Source organism: Larus michahellis, chromosome 10, assembly GCF_964199755.1.
Source record: "Larus michahellis chromosome 10, bLarMic1.1, whole genome shotgun sequence".
Classification (NCBI taxonomy): Eukaryota; Metazoa; Chordata; class Aves; order Charadriiformes; family Laridae; genus Larus; species Larus michahellis.
Genome location: NC_133905.1, coordinates 19,374,363 through 19,399,613, shown reverse-complemented (window position 1 = coordinate 19,399,613; position 25,251 = coordinate 19,374,363). Strand labels below are relative to the sequence as shown.

The following is a 25,251-nucleotide window of genomic DNA, read 5'->3' as shown; positions in this document are numbered from 1 at the left end:
GTACAGCAATGCCTCAGCCAAGGCAGCTGTTGCACAGACTAGGTGCTCTCTGAGGCCAGCGGGAGAATCAGACCAGATCTGCAGCCTCCTGTATTGTCAACCATTACAAAAGGATCATGCTAACTCCAAAAATCAAGGCGGCAAAGGCAAAACTCTTTTTCCAGGCTTTGGATAATCGGGGAGAAGAAACTTCATGCATTTTGTAAGAAAGCTCTATGCTCCCTAGATATGCTTGAGGGATATCTAATTGGCAGGGGAGGTGGGGGGAATATCAGAGCAGTCTTTCCAGATCACCTTCTACACGTGCGAATTTGACACCTACTATTACTATAATGTTTGTTGGTTAACATGTCTTAGCACGCCTCCGTGAATATGGAATTGCCATTTACTGATAAATAAGGCGATTCTTCTAATATTAATCTTCTTTAAGTCAAGCACCCATCCCAGTGACGCTTGCCTAGGAGAGTATGAGGAAAAAAATGACCAATATTTTAAGATTAAAGCTGTTACATTTACCTGGCATGATAACATCAGGAAAACCCAGCTTCCTGGTAACAGAAACTCCTCTGTTAAAGATCATGGGGTTTTCCCTTCGAATCTGCTCCATGTCGCCACGAAGAAGCTGAAGAGATATTATAAGTCCTGTAAAAAAAACCCAAAGATGTTCATTTTTTCAGATATAAGAATTAGATGTCTGTATATACAGGGCATGCAGGTAAAATAAGGCTTTGCTCCCCAGTTAATTTAATACAAATATATAAATACAGAATTCTTTTCTCCCTTGGAGTAATGTAAAACTGAAATGAAAGAAACAAAACCACTTTACAGAATCAGTTGAGAGCATAATATCATATTAAAATAAAATTTTAATTTTTAAAAATCAGAATACTTAATTTCTGAGAGCAGCAGAGCTGTCATAGGTTACAGTGAAGTACTTCGCAGTATTTCTGTTCATCATATATAGCTGGTTACAACACACGTACGTGCAACGCCGCCTCTACCTGAACTACCACATCACACAGTGCTGCAGAACATCTTGCAAGTGCCTTTAATCACGCTTAATACTAGAAAAAAAATAGTATCTCAAATCATATGTGTGCCACTTGTTTCTTTAAATACTTCACACAGGAATGTTGTTTTTAATGAAATTCCCTGCAGTACCTCAGCATGTTTCAAGAGTACCAACTGGTCAAACTGACGTCAGCGACCCGCTCTTCCAACGTGACCCTTTGTTCAGTCTATCAACTGAATAGCTTGACTAGGCATAATTACACAGTTAATCTCAATCCAGCTGCTTTCTCTAGTTGCTTTTAATTTATAGCATACTACGCCCCTAAAATGAGGATAACGTATTGGTAAAGTCACAATGTCAAGCATTGCAATACCAGAAAACACCAGGATTAAGTTCAACCATGGCAGCTGAGTCTCGTCTGCTGAGCACACATTCCCAGCTTCACACATCAACGTGAATTATGTTCACATCATAATTTTCCACAATCTTTATCTTAGTCAACGAATGACAGTCAGTCAATAGTTCCTTCTATCCTCTCTGTTCACTCACTGGAACAACCCATAGGAAAACAAACACCGCCTCATTTACATAGTCTTGCGTGAGCCATCTAAAGTTCTGCCATTTCCTAAGCTTAATAGATTGGTTTTGCGAACAATATTTAGTCGTCATTTTGTTATACAAGTTACTAGGGGAATGAAACCAGGAATATCATGTACCTCCCACCCAGTTTCTGCTCTCTTCCCTTGAAATAATTTTCAAGCCTGTTGTTTGGCTTCAGCCGAATTTGGCAAATGAGTAGATACATAGATAACAGAAAGACTGCGTTCAGTTTTGTGAATACTGGGAGTTGGGGTGAAAAAAAGAGCATAAAGCCTTAAAATGAAGGATAAAGGAGGACAACTGGCCAGCTGGACAATCAGCACGTATGTACGCAAAAGCTGCCAAAACATGGACTTGCAACTGTCCAGCTAAGCAGGCAGAAGAGCGCTGCAAAGCACCGCGGGGAAAGCAGAGGCTTTAGAACCATGGCAAAAATTCAAACCCTTTGAATACCACGTATGAGCGTACATCTGTGTGTGTATGTGCTACAGGAGGTTTAACAGAACACAAGTTCATTAGAAAACAGTCTTGGCTATTTCTGCCGCTTACAGAAAAAGTTGTTCATTTTATATCCTTTTTTGCTACTAAAACCAACCAACCAAAAATAAATTAAAAAAATTGCAGCATAAAGGACTGGAACAAATATGGAAGTTCAGACCTCCCCACACCCAGCATCCCCTCTTTGTACTTAACAAATAGCACCTGAATAAGTCTATTATGTACAAAGACCAGTCACTAGAGGTAACAGAATATGTAGTTTTCCAGCATGGCATTACATATATTACTTATGTGACACCCGCCCACATATTCCACCCCAAAAAACTTCTGCCTAGCTTCTTGCTCTCCCCAAGGCGTTTTGTAAATCTGCTCTCCAGGCCTCTCTTCTACCCAGCCTATCCTTCCAGGTTTTTTCTATTCCTTGCAGCAGATCTAATGGCCTAGTTTAGTTTTACACAAGACCTGGGAAGGTGGGGAGAGAAACAACCAGAGAGATTTTCTTCGGGGGGGGGGGGAATCACACGTGATTTCAGCATTTTCTCACTGTAAGAGCAGGTTCTGAGAAGCCCAAATTGTATTACTTACACTTAAATCATGTCAGCCTGCAATACTGTCCCTCCCACCAGGACAACACCTCTGCCAAGTTTCAACTTCCTATTCCAGAGATGCACTACATCTTAATGAAATGTTTGAAATAATTATTTTAAAAAGCCAAAGGCAAGGGTAAAAAGCTATCTATTTCCCTTCCTTTCTGCTGTTCAAAAAAAGCTCACACTTGGGAAAAATAAAAGTTTTAGGCAGACCTAACATTGGAAATAGACAGACACCTAGCACTGGAAATAAATGCAAACAGTCCAAGTTTTCAAAGTTACAAAGAATTCAGGAAAATGTGGTGGATGACCTTAACTGTAACAGGAGCAACAGTGGGGAAGGAGACCAGCTTTGTTTATAATAAAATTCTAAACCTGGAAACTGTTTTAGTGCTTATTGCTGTGTTTCGTATCCTCTATGGGAGCGTGAACTGCATATTCCACTACAATATCTCACTGTGCAAACAAGTGCAATTAAGACAATACCAGTATTTGGACACCAGTATGCCAGTAAATCATACACTCAGTAATGAATACAACACTAGCTGTAACTAAGCAGAACTGCTTCTTATCGGCTGGTTCATTTGGCGTGGAATAGCAATGATCTCTGAATTAGCGAACTGCAGAAATCATTAAATGAGGTAATAAGATAACACAAAAAAGATTTACTTTCCGTATTTACCTGTCCTTAACTTGGAAAATAAAAATGGATTTAAAAGGTGGCAAAAACTCTGCCAAGACAGTTCTTCTCCTCAACTATGTAATGAAACACTTAGCATCGAAACTATCTCAGAGAGTCTTCTTGATAATTAATTTGCAGGTATTTTCTGGGCAGTCAGAATTTTCTGACCAGACAAATACATTAAGACAAATTTAACCTCTGGCTTTGCTTCTGCTGACAAGGATGCACGGTATCCTCAGGAGAGCAAGGCTTAGATACATGTTATACCTGCAATTTTGAAGGGAATACAGGATGAAAAGGAAGACAGTTTTACTCAGGGAAATTCTGATGAATAAAACTTAAATTCTTCACTTCCTGTGCAGCCAAGTCCGGTCACAGTAACTTAAGCCAATATCACAAAAAATAAACCCAACTTTTAAAGGAGTTTTGCCAATGCTGATTGCCGCTCATGTCGTAGCCCGCCATGGGCCAGCAGCTTCACGAGCAGAGAGCCACAGGCGGTAACTGTAAGAGCTGACGAAGGCAGGCTCGCAGGGCACTCTAGAGCTGTAGCAGGCCACTAGCTCTCTCCACTGCTGGCCTCTCTCGAGAGAAAAGAACACTACAGCTACAATGATGAAGGAAATCTAGCATGCTGAATTAGTATTATTGGCAGCTGAATCTGAGAAGGTAAGCTATCAGCTGGTGTTGGTTTGGGTTTTTTTCCAATTCTTCATTAAATTGGCAGCTGCAATACTGATTTTCACCTGTAAACTGAACGTGAATGAATTCTAGCCAAACTTTTAAATCGTCACAAGTAGAGAAATTCATAATCTCGCATCTCACTGAATTTCTCTGCCATAAACACTTAACAGTTCCCTAAGGGATATCTTCAGCTGTTATAATGACAAAAATGTACAAGTAAATATTTACCATAGTTTGAGCTGGGTGCTGTGTATTTGGTGCTGGACTTGCGAATAATATTTTCATGGATCTGGCACCATTCATTTTCGTTGTTACACCTAAAATAAAAGTTAAAGTTTCAAGTTAAAAGCTTTCTGCTGAACTGTCTTAGGACAGGAAAGTCAACTTTGCTGTAGAGATAACGTGAAGGTTATGGCGTTTTGATGAACTAGAGAAATCCCACATAACTCTTGTTTTCAAAAGTGGAAGGAAACAAAACATTCCCTTAGAGTTATCCCCTTTTTATGGACACTTGGGAGCCTGTGGTGACTTTTCTGTCATCGAAGCCATTGTTTTACTGTTCATATTTTGACAGAACAAAGGAAGCTCTGGACACCTTTAGGTGAATTCTGTGCACAAAGAAAATTTTAAGCTGAAATTAATTGTTGCCATATATTAACTTTTTGCGCTTAATAAAAAAAAAGTTAGAAACAAGAAATAAAAAGGGAAATTTGAAAGATTAAATAAAACCCTGAGGTTTTTAGTATCTCAGACATTTACAACAAGACTTTTGCATACCTACATATTTTACAGAATGCAACTTCCCCCCCCCCCCGCAAATTGTAGGACAAGAATATATAAAATCACAAAATACGCTTCTGTATGCATATCATCTGAAGGAGCATTTCACAATTGTTTATTCACCTATATGTAATTTTAATAAGCATTTGTAAATACCGCTATATTTCTTTTTCAGTCATGTTACCATCTGTAAATCCTCAATAAAATTCTAGGACCGAAACGACGACATCTCTTTCCCGTTAGGTTATGCAGTTAAAGGCTCATCATCTTGAACACGAAGGAGAAGAGGAACAACGGCAGGCGGGGGAAGCCCGACAATCTCATCAGAGAAAACACAGCACCCTGACCCGGCTCCTCCTGGGCTGCCGCAGGAGGATGCTCGGCATGTGGTCCAGGTGTGAAACCCCTCAAGACGAGTCAGCCAGAAAGGCTCTCTGGATGGCTTAAAGACTGCAACGGCTTACTGCCTTTGGTGACAACGGGACGCTGGGGAAGAGCATTTTGGGATTGTTCAAGACTTACTATGAATTGCAGGGAAATAGAGGTTTCAGGGTATAAAATGGCCCAGTCGTGTAAATAGGCTGCTGTCAGTATGCGTGTCTGGTGTGAGTGTCTGTGCCTGAAGTGAGCATCTAAAACCGGGGACTGGATGGATCTTTAGTGCGTATATGTATGTATGTCTTCCACTAATAAGCTTTTATCCTGATAAACCAGAGAGGAAAATAGGATGAGGCCTTTGGAGCCACACGTGTTTGCATTAGTGTGTACTTTCTGACCATGTTGATGTGTGTGGCCAGCTGTCCGTATACAGGGGGGGTGTGTGTGTGTGCGTGTGTGTGCACACACGTGGGACACGTGCTCAGCCTTGTGCCTGGCTGGACCTGGGGACATGGAGCTACGCTCTCTGCCGCAGCGTGCTGCTGTTCCATCCCAATAAAATCATACTGCCTAACTGTGTAGCGGAAAGTCAAAACAAATACCTCACTGCTCCATTCCATGCTTTACGTATAAATCTTTTAGAGTGGAGCAACATTTAAAAAAAAAAAAATCCTCTGTAAATCACTATATCTATAGCTCTATAGATATTCTCATTACTCTGATGGCAAGATTCTGGAGAGAGAAATTAGGGACAATGCAACATTTAGAAATTACATTGTGATAGATATAGCTGAGAGCACCAGGGACAGATGTTTCAGTTTCCTTTCCAGTTATGGAGAAATACAGATTCCTTTTAACGATAACACACAAAAAAATCATCACGTGAGCAAAGAGCCAGCAAAGCAGGGCACAGAACAAGAGCACACCTTGATTCTTGTTTTTTTCTGGACCTTGGACACCTGAGTCAGAAGTGCCACACTTCTGTTTACGATCCAAAGCTAGAGAAAACTTTCTCCAGGGATAAGATATATTCAGAGCTATATTTTGTAAATTACTGTTTACACAATGTATCAATATTTAACTAGTATTTGTTTATATGTTTCTACTGTCAACTGGGAAAAGACATTACTTGGTGGTTGTTAGTCTGCACCTAGAATATTGTGCTCAGTTTGGGTCTCTCTAATACAAAACAGACAATTGAAGAGAGTCCTGTGGCCGGGCAGACGGCTGGGACACATGCTGTAGGACGAGAGGCTGAGGAACCTGTTTCGGCCTGGAGAAGACAAGGCAAGAGAGGGAACATTAACAGCAAGGCCTACAAGCCGTTGTTAAGACAAAAGAGCCAGCCAGATTCTTCAGTGGTGCACAGTGAGATGGTGTAAAGCAACAGGCATAAACACAAACAAGAGGGGTTCAGACTGGAGAATGAGACTGTCCACGAGGACAGTCATGCACGATTGGAACAGGATGCCCAAAGAGGCTGTGCAGTCGCCATCCTCAGAGGTTACCGAGCCACGACTGGATAAAGCCCTGAGCAGCCCGGTCTGATCTCAGAGCTGGCCTTGGTCGGAGCAAGAGGTTACACTAGAGAGTCCCTATCAACCTCAATTAGGATTCCTATTTATCTTAACATCAAAGTCGTATGATTTTACTTGCAGTAGTATACGTAAAACTGTACACCCAACCTGCTGAACACACTAGGCTTGAACGGAATCCTACCAGGGAAAGAGCGCCATTACTGCTATAGCTTGTTAGCACGTAATGAAGGGACACACTGTAAATGTTATGTAGTACTTTACACTAGCGTTAAGCACAGCCAAAAGGACAATTTTACCAGTGTAATAGTCCGACCGAAAAAAACCCAGAACCTTAACCATAAAAAGTGCTATTGGTTAAAAATAAAATAAACAGAAAAAAACCCCACCAGTATGTTGATCAAGTCTGGCCGTCTTTTAAATTCAATTGTGCTTTAAATGGCAACTGCAAGACTTAAAGATTTCCCATGAAGTCAGCAATTTTTAACTCAGCAGCAACAGTGAATATTATTTCTCCTGAAGTGCAATTGGATTAAATGATTAAATTAAAATTCTGTCCTATTTACTCTTAAAAGTTAAAAAAACCCAAACAAACAAACAAAAATGAAAAAAGAGAAAAAAAAGAAACAAGGACCATAAGCCTTCAGCTCGTAGCAAGACAGTAGTCTTGATGAATAAGTCACTTTGCACAACTTTCCTCTGAAGCATATTAACATTTTTTCCCTTTTTTTTTTGTTTCCCCCCCAGGGGCACATAATGTTGGCAAAACTAGGGTAAGATACGAACCAGCTACTGGGAAGCCAGTAGGGATTTTTTTGTCTGCTGCATTATGTAACTGAGGACTAGCATGGCAAAAGGAATTAAGGCTATCTAGAACAAGTACTAGCTGACAATTTTCTACAGCTTCAGTATTACAAAACCGTATACTGCCAAGAATAACAAGAAAACCCACAAAGCCTGTTATGGCACACTTACTGCCACCCCCCCAAAATGTTGATTATTGTAAAAGCAAAAGGAACGTAGACAACTTGGAATAAATTAAATATGAAGTACAGACAGTACAAAAGGAAAAATGGAGCAAAACCATTAAGAGTTACTTCCTCCCAGTGTGCCACCCAAAAGCATTAATTTCATTAAAATGCTGATCAGGCTGTATTCCTGGTGCAGTTAGGTTGGGATTATGCCACCTGAAATTTTACCTCCACCTATCTCAACATTTCTCCTTTCACTGCAGTGTGTTTAGGTATCAGACATCTCAGCTGATTGGTAAGAACATATCAACATAATAATAATTAAAAAAAAATTGCTTCCCACACTGGCAATAGGAGATACTATTTGGGCAGGGTAGATGAGCAGTCAGGCTCACGACGCTGTTGCATCAGGGATGTTAGAACGTACATCCTTGTCTGCTCCTATTCATCTGTTTACAGACCTGTTGTTCATAAACTTGTCTAACCCCCTTTGGAGCTGCTAGTACTGCCTGTCTTCACAACAACCTGTGGGTATAAAACCCGTAAGATCATTATCTGCTTTCTAAAAAAGTACTTTCTTCCATGTTTTTTTAATGTCATCTCCTACCAATTTCATTAACCATCCGTAATTCTTGTACTGTTGTATTCTGTGAACAACAGTTTACCCTCCACCATGATGTTTTAAGTCTTGCTTGTATCCTTTCCCACCACCACCTTTCCTCTCTTCAAACTGAAGCTCTCCACCACCTCAATTTCTCTTGTAAAGAAATGACTCTACGCTGTTAAACATTTTAGTTGCTCCACTCCATACCTTCTGTAACTACTACATCCTTTCTGGGAGGAGAGATCAGATGTGCACACAGTAACTCAAGATAGGTCAGCACTGAAGTGACCTTCCAGAATTTAACAGTATGGCAAACTGACAAATTGACTACATTCGCACTCCCCCAAACAATCTCAAAACCAAACACAACAGAGCTAAGACATTAATGTACAGTACAAAAACCCTTTCAATAATTGTGGTGTTCTGTGCTAATTCAGAACTTTAACCATAACTCAGCTTACTTGTCAGGAAAAAAAAAATAATTAACTTCACATTGTTTACTTCTCTTCTCTTGCCAACACATTAAACATCATTCATGCTACTGTAAATAATGTTCCCCTTAAAGTAGACAGATAACCTATAGGACAAATTCTGTATCATCCTCCATCCTCACAGGTGAGACCATAGAGAATTTCTAACCTCTGATAACTTTTTAGTTGCTGTACCAGCCTCTGGAGGGCAAGTTAAAATAGACTTCAGCCTCCAACGACTTATGCCTGCAAATTAACCTGGAACAAAGTCATCCCAAAATCAATGGATTGTAAAGATAGCTTAAAGCTAGTTTTGTACCAACTACCAATGTAAGCTGCACTTTACGTTTCCTGAACACAAAGAAGAATGTTCTCCCAAGTTGGAAATGCTGGCCTGAAAACACTTGCCTGTAATGCATTTTATTGTGTTAATATTTTACTTGCCTAAATACCAAATGTATTACAAAATGTATTTCTAGTTTAAATAAGAATTTTCTCCTGAGCCATCCATCACCTTTTCAGGTTGGCTGGTTCTACAGTGAATTTACCATTTGGAATGTTTGCCATACGACATCAGACCCTGATGGGGACAGAAATGCAATGTACGCTCTTGTCCAGCTGGGCAAATAGCAACAGCTCGGTATCAAAAGGGAAAGGCATTCAGGCAATACACCGCATTAAGAGGAAGGCATTTTAAGAGCTAGTGCTAGAAAAGGAGAAAAATAAAGGACTGAGAGAAAATAGGGCAAAAATAAATACCAACTGAAAAAGATAATATGAATATAACATGGAGTTTTTAGGGGAATGGGAAGATTGACACAAAGAGTAATGTCCAATGAGCAAAAAACTCCATTAAAAAGTCACACAAAAATATCAAACAACGATCTCAGAAAAAAAAGAATTAAGTTTCCATCTCACTTTTAAAATATTTTACATGTATATTATTAAATAGAATTATAAAAGTAAACCTTCATGCTTTTACATAATGAGCTTATAACTAGAGCTGTGGTACTATATCCTCTTAGTAAGATTATAATGTGACTGCGGGATTAACAAACAGCAAAATCTGGATTGTGAGAAAGAAGTATTTTTCAGACATAAATCTTTAACAAGGCAAGCTGAGAAAGACTGCTGAAGTAAATTGATTTTTTTTACTTTCCATAAGCATTCTCTCTTGTCGATCCAGCAGAAGTCTCCAGTGAAACACCATGTATTTGTTTCAGCCCTTGTTAGGTCTCCAGTCTCTCAATTTTTTTTTCCACCTTCTCCCCGTGAAAAGGCTGTTCTGGCTGTACGCTGGCTGCCTCATTTGTGGCAGCTGTAAGCTTTAGCTTTAGCCAGATAGCGTACAAAAAGAATGCTTTTTACCGCTCATTTAAAAATACAAATACACCTCCCTCCTTATTTCATCTCTATGATGTTTTTGGGTTGGCCTGAGGCATTTTAACAATAATCAGAGAGCAGCAGGTAAGAAAATGAGTGCAGCGTTGTTTAAGCATTCATGTACAATTTTAAACTTACAAAGGACAAAAATGTGTCACTTCAATTTTAGTCTACAAAGCAAGAAAAGGTGGGTTAGCTAAAAGAACGTGCGAAGAGAAGATGCAAGCAGATAAACCTGTGAAAACATTCTATCATGGAAGACCAACAGCTATTAAAGCTGCAAAAGGGATAAGCTGGTGCCCTTTAGATATATCCATCTTCCCTTCTGAAGAGTTTTGTTGGAGGTTTAGAGAGAACGCTCCAAGCAGCAGTAGCATAAAATAATGATGTACAAGACTTAAAACAACTCAAGCGGGTGATAGCAGTGATAAAAAATTACAAGCATCTGATTACAGAGTTGAATTCTGTCATGGGCCTCCCTGGGAAGCAGCAACGGCTGTGCGTGGATGTTAACAACAAAGGGCGTGGGGAAGCAGCGGTGAAGAACAGCTGGTAGAAACCTACTGAAACATTCACCCAGATACAGCTGGTACTTCGGGTGGCGTGAAGAGAATCCACATTTACAAAACACTTCAGATTAAGAGGAAGAAAAGGAAAGCTCTCTATCTGTGATTTTTTTTTTTATCATAATACTAGGACTTTGGATTGCTCTAACTGGCTCCATGACTTTATTTGTCACTGACAAGTGGAGAAGCCTCATATTTTACGGATTTTTTTTCTCTCCCATTGTTCAGTGAAGCAGCAGCTAAAGATGCATTAAAAGAGCATCAAATCAGGAATCTGATATTCAGAATGTTTCATTGCTGTAAACATTCACATTGTTGCACTTGCAATATATTAACACAAATCTACAGGCCAGTACTAACATACACTACATAACCAAAACCCACTGGTCTGAGATAAGCTGAAACTGAATGGTGACAAAATGCCAAGATCATCCAGATTCTATTGACAAAGAGAAGATCATTTTCTTCCCTATAACGTGACATTTTTGCTGCGGTTTTCATCACTGTTGACAAAAAAAGAATGAAAGAGTTGACTCAGATTTTTCTTTGGACTTACAGATTTCTGATGTATCCAAGAATCTTTCAGTGAATGGTGAAAGCCATTTTTTTAATTTATAGTTGAATGGCGGATTTTCTCCTGCTGAACACACTTCCCAAAGAATAAAAGTTCTATAACCCCCCAAATTATCTTATTACTTGGAATAGTGGCCACAGACCGCAAAGTAGTGACAGCTGTGTATCAGCCCATCTGCAAAGCAGATCCTGCCAGTATTTATCCTCACTGACAGGAGATTTAAATATTCCTTGCAGTCTCCAGACAGTTCGTCTGTGGCCTCTTTATTACAACTGTGAAACCACATTTCATAATAAGAATTTCTTAGTTCAAAGTTCAAAATCACAAATAAGCGAAGATAGATTCTTGCACAAAAAAATGTTGACTTGTTTTGAATTTTTGGTCACACACTGGTTGCCTTCAGTTGTTTTCTACTGCTTTTGTTGGTCACCATGACTGATAAGGAACAGGAGATGGGGAATGAGTAACTATTCCCTTCATCAGGTGAAACACAGTGTATTTCTCTGGTTTTGAGCTTAGCAGACTTAAAATAAATTGTATTAATAAAAGTGCAGCTTTGCATGTCACATAGATTTGGGCCATATTCAATGATTTCTGAAGCATTTCACATACCTGAAACATCTGTGATAATATTCATTAGTTTCTATGAGCTTCTGGAATAACAAAGGAGCAAAAACCAGTGCAAACAGCACTAGTTTACCTTGTGAGAAGGACAAAGGAAAAAATGCAGTTTATAGTCCCCTGGGTATTTAATACTTCTTTAGCATCTCATAACCCAACATGTACAAAGTGTTTTTCCTAATTCTTTTCCTTCTAGGAATTACTCACGTGTAAACTTTGAGAACAAAATCCTTCTCTTCTTTTATTTCAGAGATTGACTGAAGTACATCCATGATGCTCAATACTGCACAGCCATAGGGGCGGCGATAGTGTAAATGAGGGGGGCCTTTTTTTGAATCATTTAGCAACATGCGACCTAAAATTAAAAGAAATGTAAAATATTAGAGATTCACGTGGAGCCATTCTCTTCTATTATTCCTCTGAACATGCATAGCTACACTACTTTTCAGCTACAGCTTGCAGTCTTCTCGATACCTCCCACTCTCTTTTCTTCTGGTATGTTTTCAAATGTAGAGGTGCATTTCACCCTACCTGACCCACTGGGCTACTTTGATTAAGGCACATCACCTCATTTCGCTAACAGAAAACTCAAGGGCAAAGCTAACAGTGTCACGTCTGGCCGTCTTTGATCTGCAGCCCCATGACACGTATTTGCATCCAGCTGGGTTGACTACAGATCATCTCTTGAATGAGCCAAGAATATGGCTTGTGCTCACCTCTCTGTATCCACACAGAGATTCACTGTGGTCCTTCCACTATAGTCCAGCATTTACACAAATTTTCACTCTATATTTAAGGAAACATATTATATATATTGTATCATTTGTCATGTTTGTCTTGGAGCACATAAAGGTGAATTCTGAGATATGAAGCTGCTCAACAATTAACTTCCTATCGCTAAAGCAGTTTTTTAGTAGAGTAAAAAATGCCAAGACCAGAAAAATCACTACAATAATCTAAACCAAGACCAGAAAAATCACTATGATAATCTAAGCCAATTTGTAACATTACGTATAATAATTTGTCCAGCACTTCTGGCATCAAGGTTAAAAATCTGAGCTTGAACTACAGCGTATCTTTCCACAAGCTTCATTTATCATCTCAAGTGATACAGTGTAATTCTAACTTTTAGACATATCATGACACAGTGAAGTTAGATAATGAAAAACTGACCCTTCTAACACACTTGTGACTTAGAAGGCATATTGTCATTCACAGGACAACACAACAAAGCTATGGTTTCACTGGCTGTTCAGACCTCCTGTACTTCAGAAAAGCTATCTGTGGCTGGTAATGGATGCTGGAAATAGGGTTGAACACACTCTCGTTGCAAACACTACCTAGCCATTTTTCAGCTAACTGAAAACCTGAAAAATCTGAAAGACAGTACCCTACTCAGTTGTTTAGAATAATACAACTGAAGAGACTGTCTGTTATTCCTAATGTATGTTGTTAACGTTTTAGGTCTAAATATTTGAAATAAGTTATGCTTAACATAGGTAAAATATTTACTTGCTAATTTCTCAGTGAAAGTACATACAGTCATAATTTAGAACCATTTAACTCACTGATAGTAACCAATTATATCCTTTTTAACTAGAGCTTTTTTTCCATCCAACACCTTCCATCTAAAGGAGATTCTAGCAATTTAATTCACATACCAGAAGTCATATAGTCACTTCGTTTAAACATGCTGCTGGGCTTAAAAATTCATCTAGCTGTCCATGAACTACTTCGAGCACTGCACTACACCGTATAAGACACAATCTAAATTCAACTTTGATCATAAACGCTTTCCATTCTTGCTACTGTAGATCTCAAAAAGAATAAATGAAGCCCAGCCTGGCCTAAGGATAGGCAGAGAAACGCACTCCGTAGCAGGTGACTTGTCAAACATTAGCAAGGAAGGGCTTTTTTCCTTGAGTAGGGTCAGGTCTCAGTACTACGCATCCAAATCTCTCCTTGGCTGCTCGTGTAGAGCTATCCAAAGAGAACTTGAAAAGAAGCACGTAGACACTGCTAAACGTTGGGCTGCAAAGCTTGGTAGGCTTCCAGCAGGCAGGTACTGCTGCTACTGCTCCTTTTTGGCATCAGGAGATAGAAGGAACACCTGCCAGGTGCGGGTTCTTGGAAGTGCTGCAGCCTCCTGCAGTGAAAACCAGATCTCTCTATATATATTTGTCTAACAGCCTCTGATTTACTAGATATGAACGGCCAGGTACGCTGATGTCCCGCCCTGTGAACTATCTATATATCATCAGTAAAAAGACCTCAGCTGAAATTTTGGAACATTAAACAAAAAGCCTTTTTAGTTCCTCCTTCCTCCCCAAATTGTGGCATTTAATCAAATATTTTGTTTCAGACTGAGAAAAAAAATAAATCACCGTTAAACAGTCATCAGTAGCCTTTTAACACTTAGCTACGTATGGTTTGAATATTAATCTCAGCAGATAAGCACAGCCTATAGCTGAGTTTTCTAACTGGCTAAATCATCGTAATGTCAGTTAAGTAAAAAATACATACAAAAATACTGGAAAAACATTGTTAACTGTATATATTTCAAGTAATAAATCATACTGTACCTATTCGAATTACATGGGCAACTATGTACAAATCTCTCTTCATGTCCTTGCTGCTGAGATCCTGACAGATTGCAAAAAAAACAGACATTAAAAAAGGAACATATTCCGATTCCAAAATAAGTGCCTGCAAAATTCTCACAAACGATAAGAACTACACAGTATTACTCTCCATTGACTTAGCTCCTGCCTCTTTAATTAAAAGAAAGCATTACTATTTCTAATTTACAGACAGAAAAATAAAGCATAGAAGGATTATATTTGGTTGGAATGCTCTTTAGAAGGAAAAGAAATTTTCCACCACTGACTGGTGGTTCTGTATCAGAATTCTAGCAAACATTTAAAATGTTCATTTAATCCTTAATACGAACCCACTATTAGACTGTATTAAATTTACGAAGTAAATTTAAACGCCTGAGTTACCTCGGCTGCCACCCATTGTGCCTTCCTTCACCCCATCCCCTGACTACAGGTCCCAGACTCGTCCCTAACCACGTTCCTTGGCTTCTGCTTTCCTGTTTTGGCTTTTGACTGCTCATCGTAGAGTCCCAACACGATGGCTCTAGAAAAAATTTGCAGCATGACTATCAGGATTTAGACAAAACTTCAAGGCTGTTTTATTTTATGAGTGGATAGGTGCAATTCCTCAGAACAAGCGAAAGGCTGAAGAGGAAAAAAGGCTGGAGACTCAGAGACACGGTTTATTTTAATGCTTTTGAATGTGCAGCTTTAAGCCTGTTTCATATGATAAATGTTCATTACATTATGAAAGCGGCAAGGCAGTGTCTCAACCACGCATAGAACCCACAGGCTTTATCGGTATGAGCTGATGAGAGCCAAGGGCAGCTATTTCATAGCTAACCTTCTTAGAAGTCCAAAAGCAGGGAAGGCTGCGTGCATACTGCTGGCTGGGAATGCTCTCTGCCCCACTCTAAGGGATTATTTGGGAAGCACGGTAGTTGGAAAGGGTCACAGTTGGCTAAAAACATTCTAACTGTTTAAGTAGCATAGATGGTCACTCTTGTATTTAGTATGTTTGAAACAGCGAGAGGGTATTGGAGAAACTAAGAAATAAACTCAGTTTTAAGATGAGGTAATTGCTTAGCAAAACACAGGACCTTAAGACCTCCCCAAAATTATGTTTATGGCAAGCAACTGTATACATGGACGAAAACTCTGAGATTCCATGTCCCAGAATAGCAGGTTAAAACTTTCAAAAATCATCTTGAAGAAAAGCCAAAAAATGGGAAAAGAAGAACCTACGAAAGAGTAAAAGGAAAGCTGAAGCTACTGAAGACAAAAAGGTATTATTGACCCTGACAAATCTTTATTATTAAAAAATACTAAATTAAGAAAATAAAGATAGAGTACTTGTCAATAATTCGTTAATGTGGCATTTTGCATTCACATGTTAGAAGCTGTCTTATTGCAATTTCCTTGGCATTTTGTACTTTTTTTCTGATAACATTATAAACAGAGATCAACTTTCCTCCCCCACATTTTTTTTAAATTAGAAGAAAGATCTAAACATTTCTTCCTAAAAGCATTAGCATTGTTCAACAAGTTTTCCTTATGCTACTAACCTCCAAGGCAAGAAGATTTTAAACAGATAACATGCACTGTGAGAATATTCATTCATGTTTTAGACTTGGATGCAAAAAGGCTCCTTGTGCTCTCCAGCACTTCACTTCTCCAGCTCACTTCACTCCTCCCCATACACTGAGGCAATGGACGTCACCTTTTTGGTTTTTTACGTATGATTTTACAAACAACTTGAGATGATGGCTACGTGCTCATGTTTCTTCACTTTTCTCTTTCCAACTGAATGAAGATATCCATCCCAGTGGTAACAGTCACCTCCAATACGTACAGTTGTGTGGGGAGAACAACACTGGCAGATTCATCTACACACAAACGTACTTTGGCCTTCTAATACTAATTTCTCTTTTTTTTAAATACAATGCAAAAATCAACTGGAAAAATCTCAGATTCAGATAAAGTCTTGTATTTTTCTTTAAAAAAAACAGAACTACATGGTATCAAAATCACTGTAAAAGGAAATAATGCAATTTTTAAATAAAGGGGGAGAAAATTTTAGACTGTGGACACCTAAGTTCTGTCATTCCTAGTTTGAACCAATTTGGTGAATTAAAAATAATATTTTTCTGGAAGCTAAAACACGAACTTTAATTCACACAGCAAATTTCTTTCCCGTGTGGTTTGAGAATCCAAATCTCAACAACTGAGATTATGATGGTAATGCACATAAACACTGAACCTGAGATGACAGTGAGATACAGCACAACACAATCCGGGCACAGCGACTGAGAGCTAGGCATACAGAGAGTTTACTCTAAGGAGAAGTTTCAGTCCCCTTCAAATAGCGTTATATTGCTAAATTACAGCAGGCAAGTAATAAATTAATGTCTGTATCTTCTTACTCTGTTGAAAAGGAGCACTGTATCTCCCTGGGCTGTATATGCAGAGTTGCAAATACGCTGTTTGGTATGCTCACCAGCTAGCAGAGCGTGTCTCTCTGGAGCCAAAGAATTAAGCTATATAAATCTTCCTTAGCGTTTTCTCCTCAAGTCTTATTTTGCTGCTGTGTGAATGAGGGAACATACTTTCTAGGCTTTCTTCATCACCTAACATACCAGGGTAGCATATGGTAGGCTTTATCTTGCACGTCTTGGAGAAACTGGAGTTCCGCAATAAGAAGGGATTTGACATAGTTTTAATCTCAGTAGCACCTGACAGTACATTTCAAAAAGAAAAAAAACCTTGGAGGTAGTACTTAATACTCTAGAGAGAAATAGATTCTTGAAAATACCTGTGATTTGACAGGGGGAATTTTATGATACTATCAGATTACCAGTTCTAATTAACAGCAATTTAGAGAACTATTTTTTCAAAGGGCAGCTGTCAAAGTATCAGAAAATGGTAGGGCATGCACATATTGATGGGTTCACACTTTCGTCACTTTTCGATTTCACAAAAAATATACTGTGTCACAGTCAAAAGACAAGAAATGTGGGCCCAGATGGCCTTGTATTTCATTTTGTACAGCAGAGGCTACTTACAAGGGGAGAAATTCTTACTATGACAGGAACCAAATGACCAAAAACCCCTGTGAGGAAGTCTGCAGATAATTTCTTTGCAGAGAATCCATGCACATGACTTAGGACCCAGAAGAGGACAAATTACATTTAATATTTGCTTCTGTGCAATATAAATAAATCAATTTCCAGAAAAGTGTTTTTAGCACTGCATCCACAGGGGGTTTATTTCCCTCATCCTTCTGAGCTTCTTAAATGGTACTGGTTGATAAACAGAATAATTCCATAATAATTCTAATTGCATGGCTTCTTAGACAATCACCCGTAATCCCCTCCCTTCTTCTCTCCCCCCCCCAGTATTAGGTATGGAAAAGAGTTACTCTATAATAATGGTTAGTTCTTTACAATTTTGGTTTCTATAAAGGTCTAATTTTATGTTAAAAAAGCCCCAACCACCCCCACCGCCAAAACAGTGGAATCAAGAATACCTGGCTGCTGCTCATTAGTTGTTTAAACAACTTTACCAAATTCAGTTGCCAGCCTCATAGGCCACAGAGAGTTAGGTATTTAACAAAAATAGCAAGCTTATACTGTGAAGTTCCATTTTAATTCAGACACCAGAATGTTTCTAAAGTGTGCATAGGCTGAGGTTTGCTTGAGTGAGCTTTAATCTTCAGAGGAAGCAGTTTCTCACCTCTGGTATGATGTGACAGCAGATTAGAAAACAAAACCTAAGTAAATTTGATATCCTACACAAGGAGACAGCTGAACGCCTAGGAGCAACAGAGATAGCAGGAAAAGACAAGGATACCTTGAATTATCTAAGATATGGGGCTTCTTGCCTCTGGGAAAGATTAGTTTTACAAAGATACTGCAGGGTGCAGGGGAGGGTGAGGAAATAACTAGATTTAAAGGCAAGACTAACACGAACTTGGGAAAAAACCTGAAAATCATAGAACTATCTTATTTTGGAATAGTTTCATAATTAAGAGATTGTGATAAGAGAGAACGATTGCAGACAAAATAGTTATTCGAAAAGCTATTATTTGTTGCTCCTTTGCCACATACTTTGGAAAGTTCTTTGCATACATTGATGAAAAATATTGTCCCAGAAATGTGCAATTTTTTGCATAGATTATTTTCCCAATTATCGTAATTCCTGTTACGTAGAGCATACATTCTACCAGAGAGAGTGACAGCCAACAAGTCTAAGCATCTCTGAGAGCTGATACCGAGGCAGCTTTGGTATTTTTGTATAGTTAAGTGGAAAGGTAGCTCGGGAGAGATCTCTGGTCAGCAGGACAGGCGCCATAGAGCAGCGTGAGTCTGCAATACTCGGGGCTGGCCTCTTTTAGACTAGGGTGGCCCCATTCATAATATGCAGCAGGTCTCTTCTGGAAAGACGTTACGCCTTTGGCTGTAGCGTATCATGATTCTTTTTGTATTTTTGAAACCGTGTAAAGATTGGTTTGCGGGTCACCAGAGCAAAACTGTTTCACACTATCCAGAAAACAGCATGAAAAAGACAGAGGCTGCATGACCCCAAGGAGTGTGGCATCAGTGCAGAGGGGGAAGTTTGATGGTGAAAACCTTTTTACAAATGATGAACCTCAGGGGCCAGAAAGTGCCAAACTTGGTATGAACTCGGCTGTGCTGCTTTTGGGAATAATCTGAGCATTTCTTAATCCTATACTCAACCCTTCTGCACGAACCATAGACCAGTACTGAAGCTTGCTCTCCCTGGCCACCTTTCTCTTAGAAGAGAAAGACATTTGGTTTTGAGTTACCAACAGCAAAGACATCAGTGCCAAGGACAACACTAAGACACTGTTACCTCTGCTGACATTTAATCAGCTGATAGCACCTCACTGGTACCAAAACCAGAACTGCTAGTGACGTCAGCACCAATGTCAGTGCTAATTTTGCATTGACCTGCATCTCATATCCAGATGGAGGCAGAACTGAGCATCCTTACATCTGGCTAGATATGCTCTGCTCCTTAAGAGGAGAAATTCAGCTATCTTCTTGAAGGAGAAAAGGGAATGGTGCTGGGGACCACATCTATTTCAGTGTCCAGCTCTGCGTGACCTTAGAGGTCACATTGACAGAATTAAACCTTAAACCAAAGCTGTCTGCTATATTTTTTTCTTCAGTGGAGGTAGAGTACAGTATTTTTTTCTTCAGAGTAGGTAGAATCTCTGTCAAAGAGATTCTAGCATGTGGACCAGCTAAAGGTGAGTCACGATGGAAGGTGTTTATCACACTTGGGATCTGAAATTCCTTACAGTTATTCTGTGATGAGCTGTTAAGTTTCAGTGTCTAGATTTCCATATTCTTTCTGAGAAGTGACAGATAAAATCATGGTCTGACATGTAATTTTGAGGCAGTTTTTAACAGAACTTAAGACCAGTGCAGACTGGATATTAAAGCCTGAGTGTTTTGAAACTATTTTTTTGGCATAACCAAAACCATGAAGTTAGGCAAGAGGTGAGTCTGAAGAATTAAAAAGGAATTAAGTCCTAGCTGGCTATGCCACTCCCAACTAAGGTATCATCTGGTAGGAGCCACAGATGGATATTACTTATCCTGTCTTTCTGGCACAGATGGTTCAAGACTGATGGTGCAGTTGGTCGTACCTGCCTTGCGTCAGGATGGGGTAGCTATTTGCACAGACCTGCTGTAGATACTTCACAAGGCACACTGTTTCCTTTATTACAACCAACCCTCTGTAGCTCAACCTGGCTGCTGCTTCTGCAGCACGTCCCGGTCTCCTGTTCCATCACACACACCGTGCTGCCGACCTGGGAGGCCACTGCTGCACCATCTACCTGCGGCTGCCACGCGGGCTCTTGAGCGGCCCGTGACAAAGATCCGTTTGGAGAATTCTGGTTTTGTGTGCGTGTGTGTGGTGGTGTAGTTGTTTTTCTAACTTTGATTCTGAAAAAAGTGCCTTGCTTTATATTCAGGCCAACACAGGTTTGTCCTATGCCCTGTTGTCTAAGAGTATAGTACATGCAATGAAAATATTCAAAATTTCAAACTATAAGCAGGAAAAAATGCACTTAAAAGGAAGTACTTCAGAACATTTACTTAGCCATAAAAATAATTTAGATGTATGTCCATTTTCTTATGTTAACATTTAATTATAAACATAACAAAACTTAGAAACAGCTTCCATTCTACTCAATATACTGGAAAGGAAGAATTGTTTTTTTCCCCCTGAGGGTGACTACATCTACAATTATACTACTATAAGGGAAGAAGAAAGGGAACGGACACGTACTGTGAAAAGTGCACACATTCGATCTATCTTCTCTGGATTCCTGGGGCCTCCGTTCTTGTTTAACCTCACCATAAACCTCTCACTAAAAAGCAAACAACATTAAAAAAAATAAACAAGAGTTTCACGTACACACTTCAACATAAAAATACAGGTAGATATGTTGTTCGTTTTTTTTTAAAAAGCTGCACTAAGTATTTAAATTTTTTAATTCCCAAAGCATATGAAACAGTACTCTCTGATCTAGATAAAATTACATGGAATAGCATAGAAGACTTTTAATAGCAATTACTTTGCATGTAAAAACATCGTGTTGATGCATATTCATGATGCAATAACATTAAAATAATGTGAGTATATGAAGCACAGGATCTGAACACATTACAACGACTTCAGGCAAAGGCTGAGCTACACTCGCTGAGGCGTACACTGCCTTTGGTAAAATGGAGTTCATTAAAATCCACTCAAAACTAAAAGTAACAAGAATACCAATTAAGCAATCTCCTTCAACATATACTATTTATAGAAGCAATACACTAATTCAAACACATTCAATGGATAGAACCGCTTATCAATCAAATTAAACCACCCTTTTTCCAGCAAAACCAGCGTGTTTAGCCAGACTGCAAAAGAAATACTATGGATGGTAAGCCATGGACGTTGGCAGTATTTCTTCAGACAGAGAATTTATGTATACAAATAAATCAGAGGAGTAAGAGCAATCTATTCACTGTATGTGCAACAACACACCAAGTATCGACCAGAATTTTCTTCATACTGATTCACAGAAATAAAGCAAGAGCACATCATTAAACCTTCTAGTTACATTTCCATTATATCACAGATCCTTTCAATTTGACTGTATCAACTCCAGTAACCTTTACTTGACTGAAACACATTTTTCCAGCATATTACCCACTGTTGGCCTGAAAAATCTGAAAACACAGTACGTCCTGCTTCCTTTGGTAGTTTGCTCCAAAAGGCTATTCATCCCTACGGTTAAACCGCATGGGTTAACATCAGCTTGGAAATGCCTGGTTTCAGTGCTTAGCCACTGCTTTTTGTTACGCTTTCTTCTGTAGGTTAAAGAGTCCTTTAGAAAAGCTAATTTCTTACAGGGCAGTGATATCAGTCATTAAATATATTATGCAATCAAATACCTCTCCAAACAAGTAAGCAATTTAACACTGTTAAGAAATTCAAGAAGAAGTGCTGGAATCGTTTTATAGAACTTACCCATAGTGCAATTTTTCAACACTATTTCATGAACAGTTCTAAAAATGTAAGTTTGTAACAGTCTAGTACTGGTACCACCTACACCGTAAATACAAATACACGCATGTGTATTTCACACATATGAAATCAAGTCCCTACTAATCCTAACTGTAATTTATCAAGCATCACATATTGGCCTTTTTACTGCAGCATTACGCTGCAGGTTCATCTGAAGCAACCTGACCATTATTATGACAGATATATTTTCAGAATTGCTACTCCTGGTGGAACGGTCCCTAATTCTGTAAGCATGACTCACACACCTTGTTCTACACCTTTGCATGTTCATTTGCTTCAGTGTATCTTGCTAAGCAATCCAGACCATGCCCTCTGGCTGTTCCACTCTCCTTGTTCCTCACTTTTGCTCCAGTCTCCAGGTATCCCACAACCTCATTCAGCGATAATTAATTTGCAACAGATGCTTGTGACCTCAGAGACTGCTAACATGCCCCAAAGAAACACACAAGAAACAGGTATTTGATGATTCTTTACCTACAACTACTTTCCGAGATGTCAGTTAGTAAGTTAAGAATGTTCTAGCAAACACTTTAATGATATGGTACAATCTATTCCTTTGGTAAGAATTCTACGCTGTATTAAGTGGAGTGCAGTACCATACTACAACTTCAGCACATCACAGTAACAGTTACATTACAACAACATTACGCCTTCATATTTACCTCTATCTACCTAATACACAAATCACAAAAAATGAAGACCTATTTTCAATAAAAACACATCAAACACATTCTTAACCTTTATCATTAACTCAGTCTTTCGCCCGTTATTTCTCTGGTGACTGATGGAGGCTGTGGAACAGGCAGTAGCAAGCAACACAAGCAGGGTGGCCAAAGCGGTTGCTTCTCCCAGCTGTTGGCCTCAGTCCTTTGCTGCTCCTGCAAAAGGGCCACACAAACAGGACCTCCAGCACTACCCAAACAGTTACCCTGTAGAACTCTAAATATTAACAGAAACCGAAGCGGGTGTCAGTTCAGCAGCAGTTACAGTTGCTGGCATTCAGCTCTCCCTACTCAATGAATTGCAGGAGAGGAGCAGGCAGGACAGTTACAGGGATGCCCACAGGTAAAATCTGGTTAATACAGGGAACAAAGCAGAAAATAACTAACTTTACCATCAATTTCCAAACAGGAATCATGCTTTATATCATTAAAAATATGTAGTAATTTCAAGAGATATCAACTCACAGCCATGTTCTTTCTAAGCCGCAGCAATAAACATCAATATTTCCAATGCCTTCAAAAACATTGCTTAGGGAGACTTTAATTTTAATAAATCCATTTAATTTTAATCCTTGAATCATTTTAATTGTAAAAATCTTTCATTTAGAAAGATTAGCATGTAACATACATTTAATTTCTGCTACTAGTGTAATTTGTAAAACATCTCCTTCCACAAAGAAAAATAAATTCCTTAAAGAAAACAAAAAACTATCATGACCTACAGAGCTACAAAATTACTTCCATAAAATAAACATTGGTCCTCTTTAAAACTGAACTTGAAACAACAATAATTAAGACACTATAGTTTATTTGTTAAATGTAAATTTGCCAACACCCTCTATTAGTAAACTGAAAAACAATTACTATGCCCTACACACAGCAACCACGTCCCATTTTTAAGGATAAGAGCACAAAATGGATCAATGCTACACAAACGAGATCTCTGGGAAACTATTCTTTCACTTGTGCTGCTGGGAATGTAATCCAGCCACCAAACAGGGGTGCAACAGATGAACAGAAAGCTAATACACGCAGCCTAGGATCAGGAGGAAACCAGGCAAGCAGCAGCCTGCCAGCTGAAGATTATGGGCAATATTAATCACGTCTGCGGGGAAAAACATATTTACTGGTGAAGATGTCCATCCAAAATCAAAGTGTAAATCAAACCTGGCTCACTCATATTTGCCTGCAAATCCCTGCAAGTACCCTATATAATAAACACCTGGAATATCCTCGCTTTCATTACAATAGTCAGATCCAGGCCGGTTCTCTTAATTCGGAAGACAACTGATGTTTTGAAAGTAAAACAAACCACTAGCAGAGCACCAAGCTCTTCTGCAAGACGAAATGCTATTTACAGAAAGGGAAAAGAGAAATTTGAAAATGTACTGCTGACTATTTTCAAATTCTGGGATAAAAATAGAAGAAATACGTACTACTATCCAATATTACAGAAACAGAAGATGCTGGTCCACAGATAAACTGAGCTGAGGGCAAAAATAGACAAATGGTAACAACAGCCCTCCATATGAAAGCTCCATCTTACCCTACTATTCTGTCTCCAACAATGACCGGTAGCAGATAATTAGGGAAAAAATAGAAGAATAAAGAAAGCACACAGTAATACTCTGCTGATATGTACTATCAGCTTACAACAAAGTGAAACTCAAGAATAGCAGCAGCATCTTTAGTAGTCCTGGATATACCGATCCCAGGAAAGTATTCAGGCCGCCATGCTTAAAAAATTCTGACTAGCCATTTACAGACTTACTATTAGAGAATGAACTTTATAGTAATTTATAATATATACATATGTACCATATGTACCATTATATAACATAAGAATCTAAGAATTAAAACTCATTAAATGGAAGTTCTTCAAGAAATAATGTTAACTGCTCTTTTACCTCCATTGATCTCAAGAATAATGTTACATATTATATTTTAAGTAAGTTTTATATTTTTGGATTTCCAACATAGGTTTTCTCTGAAAAATTCTCTTGGCACTAATGAGCATTTCATTTTCATAACTGAAGTTGAATACAACACTGTCTGCCACAGAACCCTGTGCAGGATGTTCCTCTGACAATGGCAGAGAAGGGACTGTCAAGTCTTTGAGCCGAGATGCCTATTTATATTTGATTCATTACCAAACGTTGTATTGCTTAGTCTGCTTTCAAAACATCCAGAGAAAGACATTCTGGAGGTTCATTTGATAGTCTCTTGCCAGGCTTTACTCCATTAACAAGTGGAAATCTTTCAAAATTTGCAATTCACCCTTTTTCTTGTTATAGCCACAGAGAAAACCTGGCTCCTGTCCCTGCATTCCAGTGCTTTTCAAGAACTGAAGCAGACCACCATCTTTTTCACCTG

General features: G+C 38.9%; 1 protein-coding gene across 23 annotated transcripts in view; it reads right to left on the bottom strand.

Moving 5' to 3' along the window:
• DOCK3 (dedicator of cytokinesis 3) overlaps positions 1-25,251 on the bottom strand; it is a 220,321-nt gene that overhangs the window by 87,179 nt on the left and 107,891 nt on the right. For all 23 annotated transcript variants that reach the window (XM_074603250.1, XM_074603258.1, XM_074603251.1 and 20 more), the window contains 5 exons: positions 20,867-20,948; positions 14,531-14,591; positions 12,156-12,303; positions 4,295-4,383; positions 517-642 (listed from right to left, as the gene is read on the bottom strand). In XM_074603250.1, coding sequence (XP_074459351.1) covers positions 517-642; positions 4,295-4,383; positions 12,156-12,303; positions 14,531-14,591; positions 20,867-20,948 — 506 coding nt within the window. The remainder of the gene's footprint in view (positions 1-516; positions 643-4,294; positions 4,384-12,155; positions 12,304-14,530; positions 14,592-20,866; positions 20,949-25,251) is intronic.